The sequence below is a fragment of the Amia ocellicauda genome, chromosome 7 (assembly GCF_036373705.1).
Source record: "Amia ocellicauda isolate fAmiCal2 chromosome 7, fAmiCal2.hap1, whole genome shotgun sequence".
Lineage (NCBI taxonomy): Eukaryota > Metazoa > Chordata > Actinopteri > Amiiformes > Amiidae > Amia > Amia ocellicauda.
In genome coordinates this window covers 40,352,587-40,378,848 of record NC_089856.1, presented here as the reverse complement: position 1 = coordinate 40,378,848, position 26,262 = coordinate 40,352,587, and the positions used below count along the sequence as shown (strand labels likewise).

The following is a 26,262-nucleotide window of genomic DNA, read 5'->3' as shown; positions in this document are numbered from 1 at the left end:
AGGGTTTAATGTAGTGATAGGGTTTGTGAGAGGAAGGCTTCTCATTTTGAAAAGGAGGATTTCTGCTTTATTGCAAAAAACAGAACAAAAAACTGTTTCAGTCCTCTGTGTGCGTAAAGTGAAGTAGCATGAGACAGCTGCTAACTGTCCTACCCTACAGTAACAAGCAGAGAGAAGCTTGTACTCGCTTGGGATTTCATTATATTTCCAGTGTTGCAGTTTGCTTATATTCCTGTAAGCTCAGGTTAACTCCAGTGACTGTAGTTAGGGTTTTATTACTGTGAAGGGAAAATCCATTATTGGTATTGATGTCACACATAAAATAACATTTTATTTGGAAGAAGTGCAAGCATGAATATTGGTATATGGTGGGTATTACGAATAAGATTGCACTTGCCCATGCATTAATTCTACATTGTAGCACTACAGATTCCATTGTACTGTGTGCATAGGGTATAATATATACACATTTTATATATCTATCTATATATCTATCTATATATATATATATATATATCTATGTCTATATATCTATATATATATATATCTATGTCTATATATCTATATATATATATATATATATGTCTATATATATATATATATATATATATATATCTATGTCTATATATCTATGTCTATATATCTATGTCTATATATCTATATATAGAGAGATAGAGATATAGATATAGATATATCTATATCTGTGTATCGATATCGATATCTATATATAGGATTAGGGACTAATTTTGTTTCTAATAAGACCATAACAGTATTTTTCGTCCTTTGTATATTAACTTGGGAACAGTATGGCAGGATCATGCTGTTGAAGTGTAGTTGCGGTTTTCCCGTGTGGAGGTTTGCATACAGAACGTTTTAAATGTTAGGGCAGTTGTCAGTTGTCTTTGCATACATCCCATGTGTTCAAGTAATTGGAAATCACCTGCCTTCTTTTTGTTGTTGTAAAAGTGGAAACGTGGCTGCTTTTCATTAGTTTTTTTTTTTTATTGTATCAAACACATTTATTATTCATTACTTATTTTTTATTTATTGCATTATTTCCAAAGGATATTAAGAACAGCTCTGTTCTGAACAAAGCAAAAGCACCTTAGTTCTCTATGTGAATTGTGTCTAATGTCTAATTTTTGATCCAGAGGGAGTTCAACTCGGGGGAGAGAGTTTTAAATGGAATATCTTCAAGTAATGTGTAGTTCACAATTAATGTTAACTACATATTATGGAGAACATGAACCAAAACAAGTTGAAAGATTAAATAGTGAAATGCAAATTCTGCATGACTCCTGTAGTTTGTTGCATAAGAATAGAGCTACTGATGTGATTTTATGTAAGCAGGTTTTAATACAGTATCTGTGTATTTTAATTGTAATGATCAATCTAAATGTCTTCACTATATAAAGTGCTATTCATGCATCAAACATGAGGGGGTGTGGGGGGAGGTGGGTGGATAATTCTGAAGCTTTTTTCAATTTCTCTTCAAATCTCCCTGTGCAAATTGAATGTCTTGTGTTTTTGTTTTTGTTTTGCTTTGTTGTTCCCTCTCCCTATGAATAACCTGGCTTCTTTAGGAGAGTTCCCTCCTAAATGAAATACTGCATGTGCTAGGAAAGACATCTCGGGCCAGTCAAGTAAGTAATGCTGCAACACCACCAACAACATTGAGTGGAGCTCTCCTCTCCCCACCCTCATTTCCATCCTTGCATGCCTAGTGTTGTACCCCATTGCTCTGGGCCCAATGGTGTTTGTGGTACCCGGATGTGACGTCCTGTCTCTCTGTCCTGGAGGAGAGCGCATGCTGTTGTCTGTGACCTTTTTGTCCTCCATTTAAATAAATAAATTCTGCACTCCCTCGGGGGTCTGCATAGCGCCCGTTTAGGAGACGAGCACGAACCTTTTAAATGGGTGTAAGATTCACCGCAGCCTATTAGTGCTGAAACGTCTGCCCTAGACGGTCCTGCGGGTGTTTTGATTTATTATTCGATGGTGGGGAGGAATGGAGTTTCCTGTTTTATTTGTATTTGTTTCTATTGTTCTACCACTGAGGATTACTACTAAATTTGTATGTTAAGTGAAGCCATTCTGCAGTTGAGATGCTTCAAGGGGTCTCAACCACATGCTGCACTGTAGCCCTCAGGGACCTGGTCCACACACCACTCCTTCAGTATTGTAGAAGTTGCTCCATTGCGTTGATTTTAGAAACCAGTTGCCATTTGTGAAACTGTTTGTTTTGTTTTATTTCTTATTTATAAGACCCCCCACCCCCACCCCACCCCATGGAAGCTGGTTATTTGTCCTTTGACTGCCAGACCATTGCATCCTGCTATACAGCTCTGTGTTGACACTCTGGAACAGATAGGTTTCTAGGGCTCCCTTTTTCTCAGGTGTGTAATGTAATGTTTTGAGAGCAATCAGGAAGGCTGCCTTCTTCGGGAGACAGTCAACGTCATCTTTTCGCTGGATATGTACAAGTTTGTTTTTTTTTGTGGATTATTTTGGGCAATCGTAGATTCGCATGCATTTATTTAATTTCCAAACGGTTGGTATTTAGCATTCATGTTTATGCAATGCAAAATCCATGTCACAAGCATTGAGCGAGAATTAGCTTGGATTTTATCCCCTGATGTTGGCTATTTGTTTTACTGAGCCCAAGCGCCCCTCTGTGCAGTGTGAGATAAAAACACAGCGCAGAGTTGGTCAGTGGGCCTGTGTCATCCACAACTGCAGGGTCTCTGGTTTTTTTTGGAAGGAAAATACTCTCCCTGCTAACACCCCCCCAATCCACCCTTCACAGTCTACCCCTATTAGGCATTTTGCAGTCCTGGCAGAAATGTGTAAATGGAATCCATTTTGTGCAGTGTAATGCTAAAAAAAAAACTAGAGCCCTTTTTGGAAGATAAGCTGGGGAATCGGGGTAAGTGACTGGCTTTGATGTGGAGAAATTAATCACAGAACCCCAGACATATGAAATATTTATCCGTGCACCACGTTCTCTGTGCCACATGGGCCTGTGCTGCAGCCCAGTCCCTCCCCAGGCCAAGATAAACACCAGGGAGAGAGTGTGCAGCTGCCTTGGCATTTGGTTGTGGGGACGATGTAAATCTGAATCTGGTGAAAGTGCCGAATTTACAATGACAGTCAAAAGGGTAACCAAAATAACTCCTTTGTAATCTTATTTTTGCTCATGGTAAGGTAGTAGTGCCTTTTACAAGGAATCGCAGCGGGTGCTACTCTAAATATCCAGACCAGAGCTGTCAGCTATGTGTCTGTTTTTACTGACAGACGAAACTAAAGTTCCCTTTTTTCAGTGATGCCATATATTGGTGTTTTAGTGGAATAATTAAAGAACTAAACAAAAAACCAATGAAAACCAGGAGCCTAGTCTTGAGGAGAAAAGTAAATGGATTTGAGGTAGTGGTCGGATGACTTGTGGACTGCAACAGTTACATCTCAATGTGAAGTCCAACTATGACTATGCATCCACTTGGTGAATTGAAATGTCACATTGAATTCCACCGCCGTGTCGCCCCAGCACCCTATCTGTAGTTTGGCCACCTGCACTCTAGGTAGAAACGTAGAAGTAGAGGAGGATTTGGATGGAGTTTTGTTTAGACATGGCATTTGGCATCTTGTGTATTGATGAAGCTCGTCTAGTGTCCACAGAAAATGATAGTAGGCTGAAGTAATTGGTGTTATAATTGTATGTGGAGAGTTGTAATCACTGACTGGCTAATCAGTTGTTCTCTGTACTGAGTGACATGCACTGAGAATTGGTGCCTGTTTCAGTTTGTCTGCCAGGAGTGCTAATGAGATACTCATGTAGAGCCGAAGGAGTGATTTGCAAATGATAAGGAAGTACAGAACATCTGCCGCACATTTATCAGATAACAGATGTCAATTGTGTAGTGCCCTGACCCCTTTTTTCTTACCCCCCCACCTCCTTCAAGAAAATATTCTTGACTTAGCATCAGACTTCTTGAAATTGACATTTTTATGAAAGATGCTCTTTAATAAAGCTTGGTGTCAATTCACAATGCTGCTGCAGCCCTTCACTTTCTCAACCTACAGAATGGATGACTCTGCAGTCTGTCAGTTTAGGAGGACAAGAGTACAATGTTGGGCTTATGAAGTCCAGAAGAAAAGGAAAAATAGGCAGGCATTGCACGATCAAATTTTTTTTTTCCCTATCCTTCACTTTTATGTACCACATGCACTGCTCATTTAAAACACAAAGATAATCGCAAAAGGTTAAATGTACCTGGATTGTTAAGCGTTTGATCTTGGTCAGCTGGGATTATAGAGTGTCTGAAGTTCTAGTGCTTTATTCCATAATTTGCTTCCTCTGTGGAGAGAAGTCTTCATCCGAACAAGAACATGACGTGCAAATACACTGAAAGGAAATGCTGGATTATATTTAGGCTACAAATTCCAGAATTAATAATTCTGCATGTGTGTGCGAGTGTGAAAAGTCAAGTTACATGTATTGCCTACGGAACAGAACATCTTAAAGCGATGTGGGCTTCCAGTTACAACCGCAAAGAAGCCTATTAAGGGGTATTCATTCAAAAAGGCTGTGAAGCATTAAGCATCAAGATCATATTCAACTGAACCAGATGGTAATATAATAGTCTTCGTCACTCTTGTTTGTAAAGGAAAACAACTGTTGACATTTAATGAACTGTGTGGTTAAGTCTAATCGGTTATTATACGGTATCCGTTCCGCACTCGTGGTGATGTTGAATCATGCACGCAAACATTTCGTCTTTTTGATGCAAAGCAGAGCAAAGTGTTTGCAGTCTAATAAAACTGGTCTCAGCATGATTTACTAGGATAGGGAAGTGTGTAAAAATAGCATCTGAAAAAACACATAAAAACATGCATTGCAAAAAATGATGAATGTTTTCATGCGGAGAGAGGCTGTTTAACAAAATCCTTCTAAAATACTTGAAAAAGTGCCTTCCCTGTATTTAATGGCCTTCTATGAAGTATAAAAATGAAATTGACAGACCTTCAGAGAGGTTACTTGAGAAACTGGTAGATTATTCTTTTGTTTTCCGATTTTGGTTGTAGAACAAGCATTGTGCTGAAACTACCTTGCAATGTATTATTAATGTTATAGAAGTTCCCCTCGTTCATCCAACATTTTTATTGTATTGGAAGCCAGATGTAACTGATATTCAGACATATCCCATGTGACACTTTGGCCGTCTCTTTCTTATTTGGCTTATATTTACTAATGTTCTAGTAGGAAAAGTCTCTGGGATGGGGAGTTCCTTTGACCCTCCGTTCGGTCACATTTAGTTGGAATTTCTAGATTATTATTTTTAGAAGACATGCTTTCAAAGAAAATAAAACCTTTTTAGAAAGTAACACAAAATGACTCTCGTGACCTATCGGGACATATCTGGACTCCTTTTGTCGTGCCATGAAAAATACATAGTGAATATATAAATTGTAAATGAGCCCAATTCCCTGTTTTCTTGTCTCTACCATTTTGTTGTCAGCTCCGTTGGCTGTAGCTAAGTGTTTCTGCTGGGAATAGCAAATAACTCTCTCGCGCTATCACCAGACCTTATTTATTTATTGTATTTATTTATGGGTACAGGTCTGGATTTCATCTGGCGTTGGTGGCCCCTATGACATGAATCGATGGACTCAATTTGAGCGAAAAAAACAAGACATTCCTGCCACTGGATTGAATTTAGATGTTAAGCAATCTTCAAATTAATTTCGCTAGGGATGGTACTGCTGTTCTCTGATGTGAAGGAAAACCCTTCTGTGCGTCCACCTGTGAGTAGATTTCAGGAGTTCTTGTTATTTCTAATTACAACCCGAGCGTCTTGCCTTAAGAATAGTTGCACATAGGTCTCTAATTGCATGTTGTCTGAGTGTGCGCCTGCTTAAATGATCTGTATCCAACTCATTCCCTTTGTATCCTCTTCTTGGACACAGTTTGCAACGTTAAGTATTTAAATATCCTTGTAATGCACGAATTAAAAACAGTTCTGCAGGCGTGCTACTTTAAAATGTGAGCAGAACAAAACGTATTGCATGAATGCCCCCCCCTCCCCTTTTCCCTTGATCTCATAAATTCATATTTAATTAAGCTGTCTTTTACTTACTTAATAGGACAAGTCCCAAGAGGTTTTGTTTTAAGTCAGTGCATTTCTATCCGTGCCATTGTATGCTTGCTCACATATTTCAGCTGATACTTAAGAGCTGTATACACCCCCCCACCCCCCATATATAAAGTGCTGAGATTAGGTCCTCTGTGGAGACTGGGTCCCGGTCTCCATGCATTGCGCTTGTACTGGGTGCATGTGTCCACAGGCGGGGGTTTCTGTAGTAGAGCCGGTCTCGCCGCTCACCCGGCTGGGTCAGCCCCGCACCGCCCCGCACCGCCCCGCACCGCACCGCGTTTTCTGCTGACTGAGGCTGGGGAGTGCAGTGTGCTGTGTGACATTGATTTATGTCTTTTATTTCCGAGGGATAACCTCTTGCGTTGCTAACCTGGATTTATTTATGTATTGCAAGCAAAGAAAACGAGGTAGTCCATTCAGTTGTTGCTTAATATAAATGATATTATAACGCTGGGTTTAATTTGATGCTAAAGACACTGCACTGTAAACGTTGCATGTGTATTGGAATTGAAGCGTGTAAAGTTCAGTGTGCAGTGCGTCACTTCTCGCATTGATTTTGCTCACTGGTTTATGTCTTTTTTATGTTTTACTCTTGATAGCAGGCTGGCTGGGAGTGAATAATTGCTTTGCGTTACGCGGTCTCTTGTGTGATTCATTGTGTGGGGGTCCGTAACGGCAGAGGTGAGCTGTCTGGTCCGCACGGCGGGGGGTTGACGTCTTGGCTGCCGAGGGCGGGTCGTGTGGCTCATTTCCTCGGCGTTTGGAGTCGTGAGGCGCGGTGCGTGTCTCCTCTCAGACTGGAGGAGTGCGGGTCCTCCAGCTCCCCTCTGCCAGCCTTTCACAGTGGACTGCTCCATCCACTTACTGGAGAAGAAAGTGAATTTACAGGGGTTTTTTCCCCTCCAAGGTGCAGATGTGAACACCAGTGAATTCCTTGCCTCAACCCTAATTCGTTTTCAGCAACGGACTTGCAGAAGTTTGATTATTAAACTGGATTGCGCTGCAGACATCGCAAGTCTCTTCCTCACCCGCAGTTCAGCCAACCTGAATTGTGCAAGTTGCTTTTTAAACGAGCAACAAGCAGACCGAAACAAGAGTTACAGACAACAGCGCGCTGGATGAGTTGTGTTGCTGTGATTGAGCTCCATGCTTTGCAGTGAAGCGGCTCTTCGGGGGTTAATCCAGCCTTGCGGGCATCACCGCACAGGAATAGGATCTGCGAGGGTCTGCGCACTGTTTTTAACTCCCTCTGCTACACTTTGGGATAATTTGGACAGAGAGAGGATCTAGAGTTTACTTGTGTGGATAAGACCGCGGCAAGACCAGCCATGACAATTGTGCGTTTGACCTCTACAGTGTGATATTTGATGTATTTTTGATCTACCCGGTAATTGAGTCGTCTGCGGTCCCCTTCCATCCGCGGTGCGCAAAGGGGGCAACATGAAATGCTGAGAGGTCCGAGCCAGCTGCGGTGCTGTGAACCATGGACTGTCTATGCATTGTTACCACAAAGGTAAGGCTGAATAGCAATCCCGGAAAGTGGCTGGCAGGCAGGATTGATGGCTTACTGTATGTGGGGAAGCATGGCTATTTTTACTCTTATGTATTCCCCCTTTCCCGCTCTCTCTAATAATACAGAATTATTATTGTTCAAACTTATGAAATGTTTTTCTCCACAAAACGAATGTTTGTGCGGTTTGTATATTATTCATTACAAGTAGTGTGCAATTGGAGATGTTGTCTGAAGTGTGAGGGTTGGTGTTATGCTTATGAGTGCACCCCCAGCTTTTTCTTTGCTTTCGACTGTAATTGAACACAAAGGGGTTGCCAGCAGCCTGTGCGCGCTTAATTGCCCCACTATGAACCTTTTGATGTTCTCCAGTTAAAAGTCCTTTTCAATCCCCACACTGCGTTATTTAGCAAATTACCCCAGGCATGGCTCATAGTCCCCGTTTAACGTCTGTTCAACTGGAGGACTTCAGAATCATTTCAACACAATACCGTAAATCAGGAGGCGTCATTACGAAGAACTTTTATAACCCAAGTTTGATTTTGAATTTGATTTCATTTGTAAGCCTATGGTGGTGATGATGGTGGGGGGGTTAAATGCACATTTTCATCTGTCTGATAAAGAACGATCCTGAGACAGAGAGGTTCAATAGTGATTACAAAAAAAAAATGGCTCAGAAGTGTGTGAGATCAGTTTGGCTGGAAAAACTAGCCTCTTCTCAAGCCTGTGTGTGTGTAACTAACCTCGGCAGCTACGCCTTGGTTGAATCAGTTGTCGTTGCTGTGCTGTATTGATCAAGGGAGTAGATATTGTGATGCGCTGCAGTACATGTCAAGCTGCAGCTCTTCCCAGTGTGCAGGCACTGTCAACCTGGGCAGGGTGTCGGTGCTCAGTTCTCAGGCTGTGGAGGCATTGCTCTTCAGGAACTGAAGAAACTCGAGTGGACAGTTAATTTCCTTTGTGGCAACTTCACACACACACAGCTGCAAGATATCTCCCATCTGGCATTACACTTGAAATGTGTAAAATAATGGAATACTGATTTCAGGGCTGGTAAGGGGAGTTGTTTAAAAAGCATTTGACTGGCTCTACTTGTATATTGTCATTGTGCAGCACATGTAGTTTATTGTATTACTTTTTGTATTATCCAGATGTGGGTTCAATGCTCTGAGATGTAGGCAGGGTTTGCATCACTGTAACCATGGTGACCATTTCAAAAGGAGCATGTAGGCAGAGGTAATGGTCTATAGTCTTCACTTCCATTGGTTTATTATGCAGAATCGATTCATTTTACCAGTAGTTCAGGAGCTGACACAAGTCAGTCGTTGCTAGAAAGTGCATTATTTTTTATAGCAGTTTGAGCATTAAGCTCATAGTGCCCTACACAATGGATTCTGGACGTATGCGTAAATGATCATCAGTGTTTATTGGTTAGAGGCACCAGAACTCCCCCAAGAAGTTACAAAGATCAAAGTGCTGTGTTCTGCTTCGAATACTCAGAACTAGGTTGATTACAGGCCCACTTCAAAGGCACTGGCAGTCCCAGGGTAGCAATAAATTCTTTAGGAGGCAGTATGTTCAGTCTCCAGCGTTCAGTGCTATTCCCTGGCCGGAGCCAATAAGAACACTCGCTTCATGTACTGTAACTTCATCCTCTTCCTTAAGTGGAGTAAATAGAAACCCAGTTCTTTGTTAGTGAATAAAGCTTTTTGAGAAATGGATGAGAATTTTTATTTTTAATAATATAACATTGTAACTTGTTCATCCAAGTTTTTATATATAACTCCATCTGAAAGGGAGCATTTTTGACAGATTACAATTCAACACCAAGCAGAAAACTAGCAGACACACACAGAAGGACCAAGTAGCTTGACTTCTTACAGGTCCCGATCCAGGCTCTAGTAGGAGGCTAGTCTTGAAGTGTCCTAAACCTAGACAGTTCCTCTGTGTTTGTAGACACTTCTTTTAAGATCCCAAGGGACCTGCAGGTGAGGGGTGAGAACGACTGGCAAAGCTTAAATATCGGATTTTACACATTTGGAAAAGTGCCTGGGTATGTTTTTGTGTTTTCTAAGTTCCCCTTTGCTCCATGTTGTATATTGTTTTTGCTACCACAGGCTGCATTAGTAATTTGTAAAATAACTGCTTCTTTCAACAAGAGAACTGAAACATATACATATATATATATATTTATTTTACACACACACATATATATATTAATGTAATTTCAGTGGGAAAATTTGTTGAGTCATTTGTGCCTCTGCTGAGTGGGCAAGCCCAGCAAACAACTACTCAGAGAGGGGGAGATGAATCACAGCGCTTGTATCCACTACATGTATTATCACTGCTTACCTTTGTGTTGTGTGCCTTAATTCAGTGCCCCCCCTGCTCCCCCATGGCAGAGTGCTGTTTACTCAGGATGCATGCTGTGCAGTGGAGTGATTTCCAAATGCACCTCTCTGTTGTAGACTTTAAAATGGAGTTACACCTCTATCAGAGCTTTCATAAGAGTGTGTTTGTGTTGGGGGGGTGGGGGGGGCATACAGGTTATTTTCTGTTCTATCACCTTCACAACTCTCTGGCTTCTACACCCCCAGTGTCTTTTTTTATTTCTCTGTCACTCTGAAAAGAAAGTAGATAAATTCAGTCAAGAACATTTTATTTTTATTAGTAGTGTTCCATTTTTCCTTGGGAAAGGATTAGGGCAGATTTTGAACGAGCAAAGCAGGGCTTTTTCCTGACCACCTTCTCTTCATGATGGAGATCATGTGGGCTAATGTAAGTCTTCACACTGCCCAAAGTTTTGCAGCCCTGAGTGCTCCAGATGCCGAGTTTCTCTGTGCCTTGAACAGCTGCTGGAAGGGCAGAGAGGCCAGTGTGTGTGCAGGCATGCCTGCTCTCTGTCTCTCCTGCTCTCTCCTCGAAGTGTTCCCCCCCCGGGAGACTTGTCCCTCTGCTCTCTCTCTCCCTGTCCTCAGGGCTGAGCTTTGCAACACACTGCTTCCACAAGTACAGTCTGCCTCTACTTTCCTTCTGTGTGCTCTTCTCAAAAGAAGGAATAATAAATTTAAAATCGACACGGACTGTTGTATTAGCTGCTTCTTATCCCTTCGCTATGATGTCACGGGGGTGTTGGATTATAATGCTGATTACAGCAATTAGTTCTAATAAAATGTGTTCATTTCATAAAATGTTATTGGCAGAAAAAACAACGGGGTAGTAAGTACACCTGTGTACTGTGCTAAATGTGATGCAAACCTCACTCTGGTGTACTTTTCATATTTTTCCTCTTTTCTCTTCCTGAAGTTAGTCGGAGAGTGGCTTATTTATCTTTGGAAATGGAAGTGATTTAGCCTTCTTTAATTTGCAAAAGTTGTCTGCTTTGTGTTGGATGCCTGCCTCAAACATGGCGACTGTTTTACTAGACAATTTCTACTTTACTGTCTCTTGCCCTGGCAATGAAAGGTAATGTAGCTAAACATGGCCCAGTTATTGACCTTTTCTTTTGGTCCTGATCGGCCGTTTGAAGCCCCGTGATGTTTGTTGACTGGCCAGCTGGCCTGCTGCTCCATGCGCCACCATGCAGTTTGCATATAGAAGAAAACGATAAAAAAAAAAAAAAAAAGGCACTGCGAAGAGTTTCATGTGTGCCCCATGCTGATGAACCGATGATGAGGTGACCTTTATTTGTAATGGTCTTTGACTAGTAAGTAATATCAGAGATGCATACCTGGTCTACTGTATCGGGGAGCAGGTGTTTATTAAAAATGACTGTACCACGCTCAATGCTGTGTAGTATCTGTATGAATGCATCTTTAGTATGATGCTGCTTCCACACCAAAATTGTAATCCACACCTATAGAGGTTTAAATAGATTCAATTATTTATTCTTTATTTTATTGGATTAGGTTTGTTTTTATTGAAGCTTGAATACTTTGGAGTCTCTTCCTTTCTGAGTTGGTGTGCCTTAATGATCATTGGATCATGATTGGTGTCTGATGGATCCATCCCAATGCAAAAACAACAACATTCAATGGAAGCGGTGCTGGTGGGCCCCTTTATGTGTCCTCCCTAGTGCAATTAAATCCTGTTACACTTGTGTCCAGTGTTAAGGAGTAGGGATTGGAATCTACAACTTATAAAGATTGGCCAACTGATGAATAGATAGAAAGACTTGTTTTGAGCAGCCGGATGCTGGGATTTTTCCAGACAGGAGGGTGTTTCCAAACACTGTGCTCCCTTCCAGCTGATGAAGAGCTGTTCCCCCCCTGCCTGTAATCATCACAGGCAGGGGTGGTGGAGATCCTCCACAGTGAGCAATGACATTGCTGCTGTCCTTCCGTCTTACTGGGTGAGGGAGAGGGAGTGGGAGTGGGAGGGTTACTACCCTTCATGACCTGTGTCAAGCAGGGCCATGGCTCATGTTCCCTTCAACACCATGACAGGAAGAAAGAAAAAAAGACAAAGATGAAGCCTCCTACAATACATCTAATTGGAATCCCATCTCCAGTGCACACAGAAAGCCTTTTGTGTGGCAGGGATGCGCTGGAGTGGCTCTCGTGTCTGTGTGCTCTTCTCAGGTGTGTGGGCCAATGGATCATGCATGTGGCAAAGAAACCAGCGGACAGCTTGTTGATAAGAGTGTTGTTGATGCAGTTTGTTCCATGTGCTGTCCTTCTGTCTTTATTTGTGTGTAATTATTTATTTCATTTATTTGTAAAGTTGCATCATCCAGTCTAGTTTGGGCTTTTTAGATTTACACCTTTCACCGGAGCAGAGTCCGAACAGCCAAGGTCAGGTGCTAAACTCCCATAGTGCCAATGGACGCAGTGCTGGTGTGAGGTCCACACAGGAATTTGATGCCATATTAAAACCGCATTCATAAAATGTGTTGACAGGTTTTTTTTTTTTTTTTTACTACTTTTCATTTCCTAAGAATAAGCTGTTGCTTATTAATTGAAGGAGAAATGTAGTGCTTTGCTCTGGTTCTCCTGAGAATAAAACGGAACATTGCAATTTTAGTGTTTTTTCTTCTCCCCTCTCTTCCCCCCCCCCCTCTTATGAACATCACAAGAAATTGATTAAATGGGAGGACTGGACTGATGGTGGTTTCCTATAAAACACACAATCAATTTCTCAGAGAAATGCAGCTGTTTTGATGTGATTCCTAGTGGTAATAGACTAAAGCAAATCTGTGTGTTCATTAAGCCCAGGGTCATTAACCGTTTAAAAGGAGGCCTCGAGCTGCGACTCCCATTGCAGGGTGTTCAGATGTTACACACACGCACTTACTTTTTGAATTTTCATTCTCATTCAAGAATTGGCTTGTCTCTCACAGTATTAGTGACCTGTCTTTTTATGGGTTTAGGCTAATTTATTGATTTATGGAATTTCATTTTTGTGTGGCACTTACGTTCAACATTTCTTTGCATAATTGTTCTTTAATCCTAATCATGTTGCTTGCACTTATTTGTAAACACATGTAAATGCATAATATTGTCTGCAAAGCAAATTGATATTAAATAATATAATAAGTCTACAGATTCATCTTGCTTGTCTTAGAGCACATATTGTTTTATATGTTGATGAATCTGTCATTTTAGAGTTGAGCAAATTATAAGTCTATATATATTATATGTCCAGAGTTCAATCTTTTTAATGTCATTTAGTTAACCTAAACTAACACTTCAAAGCCAAATTTTCAGAGCTGCACTGGAATTTATTTGAAATTAATTATTAAATTAATTGCATAAGGCATCTTCCCACACAGTGTTTCAAAAACTCTTTGGACTCTAAAGCCGCATGCAAAATATTCACAGCTTTTCTATGAGCTCATTCATTTAGCTAAATCTAAAACAGTATGGATGTCAGGAAGTGGTGACTGTGCAGATGTACTTCACAAAAGTCCTGCAAAATTAAAAAGCAAATGTAAAGAGATACATTTCAGCCATTTCGTAAAATTAATCTGATCGGTTTCTAAGGAGATACTTAAGGATTTTAAAGCTGCCATTGGAACAGAGCATGTATCGTATTGCTTTGCCTGAGCTGGCTGGATCGAGTTCGTTAGTAATTTGATAGAAAGTGAAACCCCACATAAGCATGTTAATAAAACAACTGTGGAATTAAACTAATTATTGTACAGAATTGAATCCTTCTGCCAATTGCAGGGCCTTGGTGTTTGACCTGTGGTCTGTAGATCAGTAGTTGTCTCTCTTGTGTGTGCTGATATTGATTTATTTTGTGTCCGTGAGATGCCTTATGCAGCGATTCCCCCTGACGGGTCTTAAGATCTCTTTGCTGGGGAGATGAGCACGACTCCTTGGTGACTAAACCTTCGTTGCTCTGTGGTTCTGTGAGGTGTCTTGGAAAATCAGAACCCTCCACTTCAGTTTCCTCCTTTTAGAGCACTTCAGTTCAATATCACCCCACCCCCATTACAACAGTTCAGTTCATTGTATGTTTGGTTTGTACAGGGCTTTATTTTTTTTCATTATCATTAAAGACAAAGATCTAAAACACATTGTTTGAATCAGATTCTTGGTGTTGGTTGTTTCTTTGGGGCTGTGCAAGCAAGGAATAGTTAATCCTTAAAATGCATGCAGCCCCTGGCCTGCTGGATAATTCTTAGCAGTGCAGCAGGTGTCCATTATGTAACAACTCATTAATAATTACTGTATTTGGAGTAGTAGTACTACTGTTACTGCTGGGGGCTATCGAAAGTGGTGATGTGTGCATTAGCAGGCCACATGTTTCACAGTCAAGTTTGAGATTTTAAACCGTATGTGATTGATCATAACGCAGGCAATTTTTCCTCCAGGTTTGCTCCAAAAGGTTAATCATTCAGATAATGCTGCTACTAAACATCTTACTTGTTTGCTCCCGGACGTGGGTGATTTCTTACAACCTTCGTTTTCTTCTAGCAAGTCTCCACGGTATGTGGAATTTTGTTCTTCTTTACCCCCCCTTTCATTTCTTTATTTTTCTCTATCAGCATCTCTTTCAATGTCACAGACCTTTTGTGCAATGTTGTAAGACCTTGTGTGAGGTGTCTTCTAAGCATGCAGCACACTTAATCTCTCCACGTATTGGTGTTTTCTTTTTTCTTCCTTTTTCATTTTCTATTTCTTTTGTACCCATACGGGTGTTCCGCAATGTCACTGCGACTTTAAGGAGGCCTGATGAAAGCAGAGGTGTCGGCACATGGGAACTGATCTTGTGCCACCGAGCAATAATTAGAATAATAATCATCTCTGGTTTAGCAGATTCTTTTATCAATAGTGACTTCCAGAGACAGGCGGGGTGAGCGTTGGATCAGTGGCTGACTGTTTTCATCCGCAGCACAGAACTCTGGGAGGTTAAGTAGTTTGCTCAGGGTAATGGTAACGCACTGTGGTAATGCAAACGGAAATGTTATTTATTTTTAAACCTCCATGTCACTGTAAAGATATAAATGTAAAGATCAAGCCCAGCGGGTCTGAAAACGGGCACTTGGGTATCAAATGTGTAAGTGCGCATTGATATCGCTTTGATTCGTAATGTAGGAGTGTTTGTCTAGACTTCATGTTGTGATGAAGGAAGGTTGAACTGGACATGCCCAACAGGGGACTGTAATCGAGACATTCTGCACCATGGTGTCCTGGTCAGTTTAGTTTGTGCCACAAAGTTTGTCCATTCTGCCCAGTCTGAACACTAACCAGTTTGGCCCCGTTCAGCAGGGCAGTGACCTCAGGCAGTAGCAGGTGAGTGTGTGGTCCAAACCTGCTGAACTGCCTGTGGATGTGGGTGACCTGCGAGCAGCTGATGTTAAGTGTTCAGGATTGGGTATTGACTAATAATGGTCTGTTTCCTGTCAGGCAGTCAGTGTTTACGTCACTGTATATACTTCTGTGTGTGTGTGTATGTGTTCACTACTGTAGGTAGTGGAGTTTATGTATGGTAATTACAGAGCCCTGCCACACTCAGAAGCTTTGCCTTGCAGGTAATACATATATTGCACACAATGCGAAAGTCAAAAGGGGGGTAGAGACCGACAGCAAACAGTGGGAGCCCGTCCTTGTGCGTCAAGCAAGTGATCTCTGATCTCTGTGTTGGCTGCGAGGCGTTGTACTGTGGTTCAGATTCTCAGCTTGCTGCTTCACAGCTGACGCTCCCCCTCCGTTTTCACACCATCGCAACACCTTTCTGCAGATGAGAATGATTTCAGCAGGGATTTAATGGGCTTCTAGAGCAAAGCAGTGCTCTGTCCCATGCATTTATTTAACAGCAGGGCCACTGTACAACCAAGTACCCTGATGGGAGCCGAGCACATTCTAGCATTCTCAATGAAGTGTTCCATGAAGCCATATCTGGGTGGTTCGCATCCTCTGTGGATTAGAATCCATGTTTCTTCAGCCCTGTGAGATCACGCTCAAAGGTTTCTTCAGTTTCACACAGCGTACATTACACATTACACATCTTCAGCCTTGCAGTAGTTAGTCGTCTCAAGCTTACATTACTGTGCTTTAAAAATATCCAATACATGGGATTCAGTGAATGGTACATTTGTTGCAGGCAATGCTTTTCTAGTTTTTTCTTCTCTTTTTCTTAGTTTTTTTGTGGTGGGGGACTGGCTCAAAAATGTATCTTTATAAAGTAATCCAGGGCTTTGGCAGGCGTACGTTTCCTTCATGCCCTTGAAGAAATGTCTTGCGTTTCTCTGAGAGACGGACAGCCCAGCTCTGCACAGTGTTTGGGAGTTTTGTTCAGAGATGAAGATGCACCGCCCCCTTCCCTCCCAAAATGTGCCCTAGTGCACAAGCGCAACCCCTCTGTGCATCTCTGCCAGGCTGCCCACCTCTCACACTGATGGATTCCTGACATTTACAAGCTCCAGAGAGAACCACACCAGCGCTCCTGTCCTCTTGAGTTCACAAGCCTGCCTACTCTGGCAGTGTTCAGCTCGAGTATGAGTGAGGAGAGGAATGGAGGGGGGGGGAGGGGGTGGAGGGAGTGGGCAGGAGTTTTGAATGAAGACTTAGTGGCTTAGCACGGGGGCATTTTAAAACTCCACATTCAGTGCCATTCTCAGAGCTGCGGTGCAAATTGCGACAGCCCCCAATGCTGTGTGAGGAAATTCATTAGCTGCTCCCCAATCCTGAGACCCCCTCTCTGTCCTTCGGGTGAAATGAGGACAATAGGGCTTTACCTCCACAATGCTTGTGTAGCAAAAAAACAAAAAACTAACGGTTTCTGAAATTGCAAACACACCTTGCCATTGCAGTGAGATCATGTTGAGGAACAAAGTCAAAGGGCAAAATGTGCTGTAGGAGTAACAAGTACCATAACCTGTTTTGTGAATCCCTTCTTATAGTAGTCTCTTGTTAAGGGAATAGCACAAGCTGGAGCTTTTCCAAACAACAACAAAAATAAAAACACAATGTTTAAGTCATGTTGACTTGTTTTATACCATATAGTGTCTTCCTTTGAAGGTGTAGTGTGGGGATCACTGTGCTTTCTCAGTTTTCATATCGATAAAGAGCTGACTGACATGGCCTGTGATGTAAAGGGGCGGTGGCGTGATCAGCACAGTTTCAGTTTTGTGTAGAAGACTGTTTCGAGGATCTGAACTGACGGGAAAGAGAACCCAGTAAAGTCCCACAAAGAAAAATGTGACCGTGAGTTTAGCTTCCACTTCCGGAATGAAAAGTTACACGGAATACAGTATAGCCACAGTTATCTCACTGCTATAAATTGCATTGAAGCATTTTAATTATTCATTCTGTGCTGCCTTGCTGGATGAGACCTGCAGGGTCACACCAGAAGGCAATGCCCTTCCTTGGGCCCTGGGGGGGAGACTTAGCATTGGGGAGCATTTGTTGGGTTGTGCCCTCTGTTGCTGAGGAGAGGAAGGGAGGAGTACCAGTGGAGAGGAGCAAGAGAGAAAAAAGATAATTGATATATGGTAATGGCCTTGGATTTCGACTGGGATCATCATAAGAATTGGTAGCTATATTTCTTGTTGATTTTATTAGTGTCTGTCTGTAGAGATGGACCTGCTTACAGTTCTGTTAGACTTGAGAGTAGTTAGGCTTTCATTTTGGTTTTTGTCTTTCTTTTGATTCACCCACGCATTGTATAATTAATTCACCTCCATTCAACAAAACCATGCCTTTGTGTGCGTCTGCTTCCTATACACCACCTATTAAAGAGGCCGGCACTGTGGACTTCCCCTCACAGTGCCATAATTCATACCTATATCTGTCTGCAAAGCAGTACATCAAACTCTAACTCTTCATGGCAGCACATTTAGTATTCAAAGCTTTGGAAAAAAGTATAAATTAAGCTTATTTCAACAACTAACAATTAACACATTGCAGGAAGCTATCAAATGCATCGCAAAACATACAGAACACCTAGAGGAAGACCACATAAGATGCCAATATGAAATAATAGTTTGCAGGCTTCACAAGGAGCAGAGAAACTATAGATTTAAATAAGTAGAAACATCCATCATCATTATCATCATCAGCCTATATTGATCTAGTGCTGGATGAAGGCCTCCCCAAAATATTTCCACTATACATTTCCATTTCTCACCTTCAAAGTTAATCTTCCCATCTTTTATATGGTGGTCCTCTAGGTCTTTTTTCATTTTTTGAGATCCATTTGATAGTCCTTTGTCCATCTTTGATCTGTTCTTCTGGCAATGTGTCAGGCCAATTTAATATTTTCATGTTTGTCACATTTTTGTTTGTTCTTGGATCCATTCATTTTTTATTCTATCTAATTATTATTCCAAGCATACATCTTTCCAAACTGCTTTGTGTCATCCACAGTTTAACATTTAGTTTCTGTATGCTTTTAGACCAGGTTTCAAACAATTTTCTGTTCAGGCAAATGGTAAGTTTCCTTTTAATAGCCTGCCTTGTTGTCCAAGGTTGACATAACTGCCTGTTGATCTACTTCAGTTTTCTTAATTTAACAAAACTGATTTTGCTCAAGTTCATCTTAAGTCCAGTTTTCATGCCTACATCAGAGAGTTCTTGAATTTGAAGCTGTCGGTCTTCAGTAATTTTTTTTTTTTTTTTTTTTTTTTTTTATAAACATGACTGTGTGTGTGTAATACATGAGGAAAATAGTATAATTATTTTCCATGAATAAGAATTAATCTGTATTTATTGGAGGAATTCTGAGTGCTTTATTCCCCCATTCCCCCCCAGAGCTTAATGCTGGCGTGAGAGAATAAAAGTTGTCATCCTGACCTCACTTTGTAATCGTAAGCGGCTTAACGCTGATCCTTTAACTGTCTTTGAGAGGACCTGTTGTACTGCAGACGGAAAGTTTGACTTCCGGTGATGTGCGAGCCGTTGTATGTAACCATACAAAGCATAATCTGTGCAAGTTTTATTGATTGGATATATTAGGCCTTAGTTAAAATGGCACAAGGTAATGTGGGGACAGTTACTGGACGTGGTCAGCAGCTGGGAGTGCTGAAGGAACGTCACGGGATGGATGAGGCTGCTGTAGAACAAAATGTAAAGTATGAACGCTTAGAGAGAATTAAGTATCTTTTATAAAGAAGTCTACACCCGGCTTTTTTTTTTTTTTAATTACTTTTTTTACCCCCAAGTCTAAAGTGTTTTGAAGTCCGTTTTAACTATGGTTGATTTCATGTTCGATTTTGTACATCTTTGGCTTCGATGACGTGCAGTTTGCCTTTCTGAAGTGACTGCACACGATAATGATGTTTCTTCTCAAAGTTGCTGATTTTAGTCTAGAAAAACAGAGCCTTCAGCTGTTGACTGCAGTGGAATGAGTTTTAATTTCTGTAGGAAATTAATTTGGAAGAGATTTGGAAGGTTCAGAGACCTCTGAAGGGTGAGCTCCCTAACATATCACAGAAGACTTCTGAAGCTGTGGGAAGCGGTGCGAGTACTTGGGAACGTGAAGTTTTCAAGATCTTTATAGTCGTGAGTCACCAGCCTCCCACATGCTTGTACCTTGTTATCTGCTTGAGAGTAAGATCATACGCTGTATTAGTCACTTACTCCATGAGTACACTGAACACCGGGGACAAATTATGTATTGCCATCATGGCTAATGGCTGTTTTCTCTTTGTTTGTTAGGTGATGAATTTTCAAAAGAAGAAATCATAATAATGATCATAATAATGGTAATAATAAAAGGCTGCATTCTTAAAATGATTTTTTAAATGTGTTTTGAGATGCTTTTGCTGGCAGCTGTCATGTCTTATGAGAGTTTGCATAGCTGGCTGGTTGGCTTCATTTCATTCTTACATCAAAATAATACTTGCATACAAATATCAGTTTTAGGGTAAGAAAAAAAAAAAAAAAATCACAGTGCACTTGTGTTTATATGATGATGATCCATGTGAAAACATTTTAATTGCATTTATCCCAGGCCTATATTAACTAGATTCCTTTGGTACTGGTTTCTTGACATGCAGAGGGCAGTACATTTTAAATCTTAAGTACAATAATACCCCACCCCTCCTCTATTTTTCCTGTGCTGTTCTGTCTGAACACAGGCCTTGGTGTGGGTTATCTCTGTGCTGATTGTCTTTGTGGAGCTCAGGCAGCCGCTGCAGGAATCTGTCAAGTTTTCACCTGTCTCTCATTATTGTGCTCCTCCCCGGCAATTGCTGTGTAGCCGGGTGTCAGCTGTGTCCTGTGGGGCACAGCACAGCTTCGAAGGTCACACAAACTCTGACTCTGCTGTGAATCCAGTCAAGACTGAGTATGCCTGAGCCCTCTTTGCTGAAAACATGCTGCTTTTGACAACAGGTGGTCTGTACTTGATGCAGTTTTTTATTCTGTGCGATTTCTCTTTCCATAGACAATTGTTGTGGTGGTTGTTTGGACAGTTTTCTTTTGTATAAATTTGTCTTGCTGCTGCTGTTTTGTTGTTCAGTAATCTAAAGAGATCCCAGTGTCCTCTGTTTAACAGCTGGAAGTGCAACTGATTGAGATTGCAGCTTGACAACGGACTATATGAGAATCCACTGTTTTCCCCAGTAGCCCTCATTGCTTGACAGACCACATGCATGTTGTTCAAGCTCACCTGATTGTATGTAGCCCATTCACCCTACTGTACTGTACTTGACCACACAGTCCCAAACTATACTAAATTAAGTTTTCATATCACAAAGCTCCTGTGGTTGTTATCATGGCACAGTTTAATGCTGAAGAGAAAAGCAGGCTTCTGTCTTGCACTAAACTGCACTGTCATAATGGTGCAGAAAGCCATGTCTGGCGAATCCAAAGAGTTTTGTCCCATTTGCCCATTTTGTGCTTGTTCGTTTTGATCAGTGAGTTTGTGTTACTGCCTCTAGACCATTGTTTCTCAAACTTTTTTGACCCACAGATCACTTGGCTGATGCAGACATTTCCACTGACCACCCAGCCCCCACCACTCATTACAAAACACATTTGCTTAACTCTAAATACCAGTAAAACAATATTATGCATGTTACCAGAACCTTTTCATTTCCATTGAGGGGTGTGCATTTAGAAAAGGCGTTGGCGTCTGTCTGTAAAGCTCATGCTTGGGGCTGTTGATTGTCACCGGGTTTTGCTGAAGCACTGGGATGTAGACACAGCAGCCGCACAGGTGTTGACGAACCTCATACCCATGCTGTTTTGCTGTGTCACCCTGTGCATTTCACTGTCAGGTCGCTCCAGATTGCCAGATCCTCTGCACAGACTTGGGATAGCGCTCCACCCTGCTTCAGGACCGTTCCACTGAATGTCACCGTGCCGCGGCAACCTCTTCCTCAAGGCCTGCCCCCCCTTTACAGACAGCTGTTAGTTATAATTAGTAACTGCAACTGGGCTTTTAAAACAGACGCAGTTGTTGCAACTGTTTAAAAAATTAAAAACGATTCTGTGCTTCTGTGTTTACGGCTACCCTCTGTGTTTTAGGCCTTTTATGGTTTTACGCATGTTCTTCCAGTTCTATTTACACAGCCCAGGTACAGATTGCAAGCTCAGTTTGCTCCCTTCCCATGAGTTGACTCCTTTAGCTGGAGCCTCTTTGTCTTATTGGCCTGTGATACCGTTAATCTTGCGGATACATTCGGGTGCTGCAGGACAGGGGTGGGGAATGCTGCCCAAAGTGCTCATCAATTAACTAAGTACAACATAATTATGGGGAATTGTCATATTGGCAGATGTTTGTCCCCTAAATATTAAAACAGCTGGAGAGCCAGTTCATCAGATTTGCCACAAGACCTCTGCTCTAGCTGCACCAAGTGAAGAATTTGGATGAATCTTGTTGTTTTTCTACACTGTAAGTAGCTCTACCTACCTTTACAAAGCCCCCCCATGATGATGCTACTGCTGCACTGTAGACTATGTACCTTGCTGCTACCTTACAATGCTCTTTGAGAAGCTAAAGGCTGTTTGAGTGCAAGTCTGGCCCCAGCAGGTGGCTGACTGCCCTTCAGGTGTGTCATGTGACACAGTGAGCAGGCTGGCTAGAGTGAGGTCGGTGGTCTCCATTGGGGACCTTACTGTGGCGTGACTCATTGGCCAAGCGTGACCAGTGCTCCTCAGATTATAGTTGATGTTTTTAGAACCGCCCCCCCCCCCCCACCTCCCGTGAAACCTGGCAGTGAATGGATCCCACCGTGTTAATTGAGCGTTGTGAGGGCTGCAGCAGGGCAGGCCATGGAACAGAGCTCACACTGTGGCTGCCAGACTGAGAGCGCACTGTGCTCAACCAGGTCAGGCTAAAAACAGACCTGGCCCATGCCTGCCAGCCAGGAAATACAGATGCTCTGGCTTCTTTTCAGTCAGCCAGCCAGGGCCCTGCTGCCCAAAGCACTGCTCTGGCAGAGGGGGTGGAAAGCAGGGCAGCCAGATGTAATGAAACGGGCAGTTTTCTGTGTATACATTTGATTAATTTCTTTACCATCTAAAAAAGAACCCAAAACATTTTGCTTCAATAAGGAAATGTAGAATCCCTGTGGTCTTTGTATTTTCTAACTTTTTTCAAACCCCCTGTCCTCCCCTTTTCGATCTGCTGATTTTGCTGTTTAAGTGGCATCTTGCCTCTCATCCCCATCCAAACTTCCACAGATGAGCAAAGAAAATCTTGCCTGCTTTTTCACGCAGTCTAACTGGACTTCTGTTGATTGTATCACGTTTGCGGTGAACCAGTCTGTTGTAACTGTCTGTACCACACATCAATTCAGCCTGTTCTGTGACTTTAAAACCATAGCATCGGTTACCATTGTGCTCTAAAACTGATCTGTTCTCAGACAAAGAGCCAGTGTTGCAGCAGTCCTGTTTTATTTATTCTGTCTATATTTATACTTATGCCAAATGCAAACACGGGCGTTAACTCTCTGAGGCATTGTTGTCTTGTGTTTAGTTATATTTTCATTCAAGTGAAAGGTGAAAGGAAAATGCACAGTCAAGTTAATAAATGTTCATGTTTAACTGCCTTCTGTTTTGAAGCCTTTTTTAAATTCTTTATAATTTCCCTCCCTCCTGACTCTTCTCTCATTCTGCAATTTAGTTTCTGGATCAGTACATTTATGGAGGTAAAAAAAAAAAAGTGTGATGCACTGGAGGCTTCCATATGCTAACTTAGGATTGCGTGCAGGATAATGTATGCTTTTTGGCTTGCATATTCACACCAACAGACGTGTAGAGTTAAAACCATGTGAAAATAATACTAATTTAGATTGTTCCATTTCAGAATAACGTTTTCAACTAAAGCCTGCAGCTTATGAGACTGAAATAGATCTTACTGCTATGCTATGCCACACTATACTATTCTATGATCTTGGTAGCGGTTCCCTAGCAAAAATATTTATTTACAGTGTCTGTGCCACTGTCTGGTATCCAGTTAGCCAAAATGAGTGCGTCAGAGGTTATGCTGAATTGTGAGGTCAGGAATTGTCTAGACTAGACCCTTGGTCAGTACATCTAGTGTGCCTCCAGTGTTTGTCTAACAACTTATACAAATGTGCATTGTGTAATATTTAAACCCTCTTGAAAACTGCTTGTTATTACCATTGCAGGCTAATGAAGTTATTTTGTAGACTGAAGCGGACTTGTTCTTCTGCATAAATATTTCACAGCTCTACATCTATCTGAATAAGCCTTGGACTCAGATCCCGTGTCGGTTTACCGCTGGAATTGCAGTCATCAATCATCCTGTTTTAATCTAGTCCCACTTATCAGTGGATAAATATAGATGCACTGAAGTTTATTACGTTAAATGTACAATATCCTATTTATTAAAAAAAAAAAATCTTAAATGAAGCACAAAAAATAAATAAGAGAAATAGTCCTGTGAAGTTTGGATATTTCAACTCCGGCTTCGCTAATAGGGAAAAAGAAGGATGGCAGTAATGTGCCACAGAGGCAATAAGTCACTTTTATTCAATGCTAAAATAAATTATTAAAAGATATTTAAATTCAGGATTTCCTTTGCGACATGCAGTGGATTAGTAAGCTATCATTATGTGATTACCGTACTTAATACTATGACCTTTTAGGAGTTATTTTTTGTGAATGTTTTTTGGAACCACACTGGCACACTGCCTTTGGAAAATCTGTCTGAAACCGTGCACAGTACTGTGCCGAATGTCTTGAGAGTCATCGCGGAGGCAAGCTGTCAGTGGACAGCAGCAGAGAGGTGTTGTGCATCATGCTGGCACTACAGGCTGGCGGGTGGTGATGGTGGTGTTAGCATAGTAGTACAGGAAGCTCTTGGTTTGCTCATTCTGAACATGAGTCCGAGGTTTAGCTGCAGCCATCCTTTTATATTTTATTTTTGGAATTGTATGGAAACCCCTCCCCCAATGCTTAGTTTAAAATATACATCCTAAATCTATTGTAAATGTGTTTAAGATGGTTTATTTTTATTTATTTATTTAGATTTTATCTTTTTTTATTTTAACTTTTCTCCCCAATGAGAAAATGAAACTTCTAATTGGTGGGGGCGCGGGGGGTGTGTGTAAAATCCAGACCATTCTCTGTGCCGAAAGCATCTATCCCAGACAGTGAATGCCAGAGTGTCAGTGTATGGGTATGTTTATGAGTGTGTGTGTCTGGCAGTGTGCGTGTCTGTGTGTGTGTGTAGGTTGGCAGTGTGCGTGTCTGTGTGTGTGTAGGTTGGCAGTGTGCGTGTTGTGTGTGTGTGTGTAGTTGGTGGTGTATGCATGTGTTTGTGGGAGTGAGAGTGGGGGCAGCAGTGGGGCTGTGACTGTGAGGTGAGTCACAGAGCTCTGTCATAGGTGACTACCTGGACATGTGCAAGACAGGGCAGTGTAGTGCAGCTACAAACCACCCCCATCCCCACAGCTCTGCCTGCCAGAGCACTACTGCGACACTCTGCCCTGACCAGCTGCAAGGTCTGATCTGGATGCTGTGGCAATTATGGAAACGTCCGCAAGCAGAGCTGGTCTTCGAGAACTGAAACACCATTTCTGTCTCACACTCAGCATAACCGTTACACACTTGGACACCCCAAGTCATGTAATGAAATGTAGGCTAGGCGTCATAGGGTCTAGGCATAATTTAATGTGCTTTAAAAAAAAAAAGTGGTGGCTTTGGATTGTCTCCTCTTGGTTACCAGGCTCCCTCTTGTTGCACTTCGGTCCCCACTTGGATAGGTAGATGAGAACCCCCCCCCCCCGAGTACTTGACATTTCTGAAAGGCTGCACAAAACCCAAAATAAAACCATTCATTTATTTTTGTCGGACAAATATCTTTTTAAATGTATTTAGGGGCTTAATTTACATCCCCTGCTCCTGAGGGATTCATCAATGAATTTCATGGCCTTTCTTCCCAAAAATTAGGCAGTACTATATTAGAAATTACAATTTATCGTGTGTATGTGTGTGTATATGTATAATATATATATATATGCGTGTGTTTGTATGTATAATATTGCAAGGTATTCTACACACACGTATATATGTATATGTAGAATACCTGATGTAATTTATTAGATTCCTTCGTTTTTTATTGTAGGATTTCTCACTTCAAATATATGTATCTAGGAACACTGTTTGTAATTGTATACTGCCCTCTGGTGTAATGATATGGTAATATACATTTACAATTTAACAATCACTGCATCACAAAGATTTCCGAATTCCATCATTGTCACAGGAGCAGCCCTGTCTGTGCAGTGGTGACCGGTGTCCCTTCTTGATCTCACACTTGATGTCTGCTGTTCTCTCCCTGCAGACATTCAGCTGTATGTTCACCAGTTTGCTTTTTATGTTGCTTGGTTTTGGCCGTCCCTGTTCCACAACACGCAGTGTGAAATAAATAATTGTGAATACTTAGCTGGAACAGTGACTCTGTCTGTGGCAATGTAATCCATGTGTGCAGCTAATGAGACACAAATTCTTCTCCATATTCATTTTCCCCCTCCTCCTACCAAAATGATTTCTCTAGTGGCCTTGCAGGAATATGGGTTGCACAGATGGGCAGAGAGCTTCTCTCTCTAAGTGACGGACTCTGGAAGGGGTCATTTCCCCCCTCACAATGCAATGGGGTGAACTAAGTTAAATAAACCAGACATTTATCCCAGTATCCGCATGCTGCTGCAATGGTTTTTGATGGTACTGTGACTCC

General features: G+C 41.7%; 1 protein-coding gene across 17 annotated transcripts in view; it reads left to right on the top strand.

Moving 5' to 3' along the window:
• The window catches only part of dlg1a (discs large MAGUK scaffold protein 1a), a 161,306-nt gene that overhangs the window by 20,035 nt on the left and 115,009 nt on the right, over window positions 1–26,262 (top strand). Inside the window, exon 1 of one of the 17 annotated variants that reach the window (XM_066709605.1) lies at window positions 7,621–7,665. The exons of the other annotated variants lie outside the window; for them this stretch is intronic. Within the exon in view, the coding sequence (XP_066565702.1) occupies window positions 7,636–7,665 (30 nt within the window). The 5' untranslated portion in view covers window positions 7,621–7,635. Of the gene's footprint in view, window positions 1–7,620; window positions 7,666–26,262 lie in introns of those variants that run through there. 17 annotated transcript variants of the gene reach the window in all.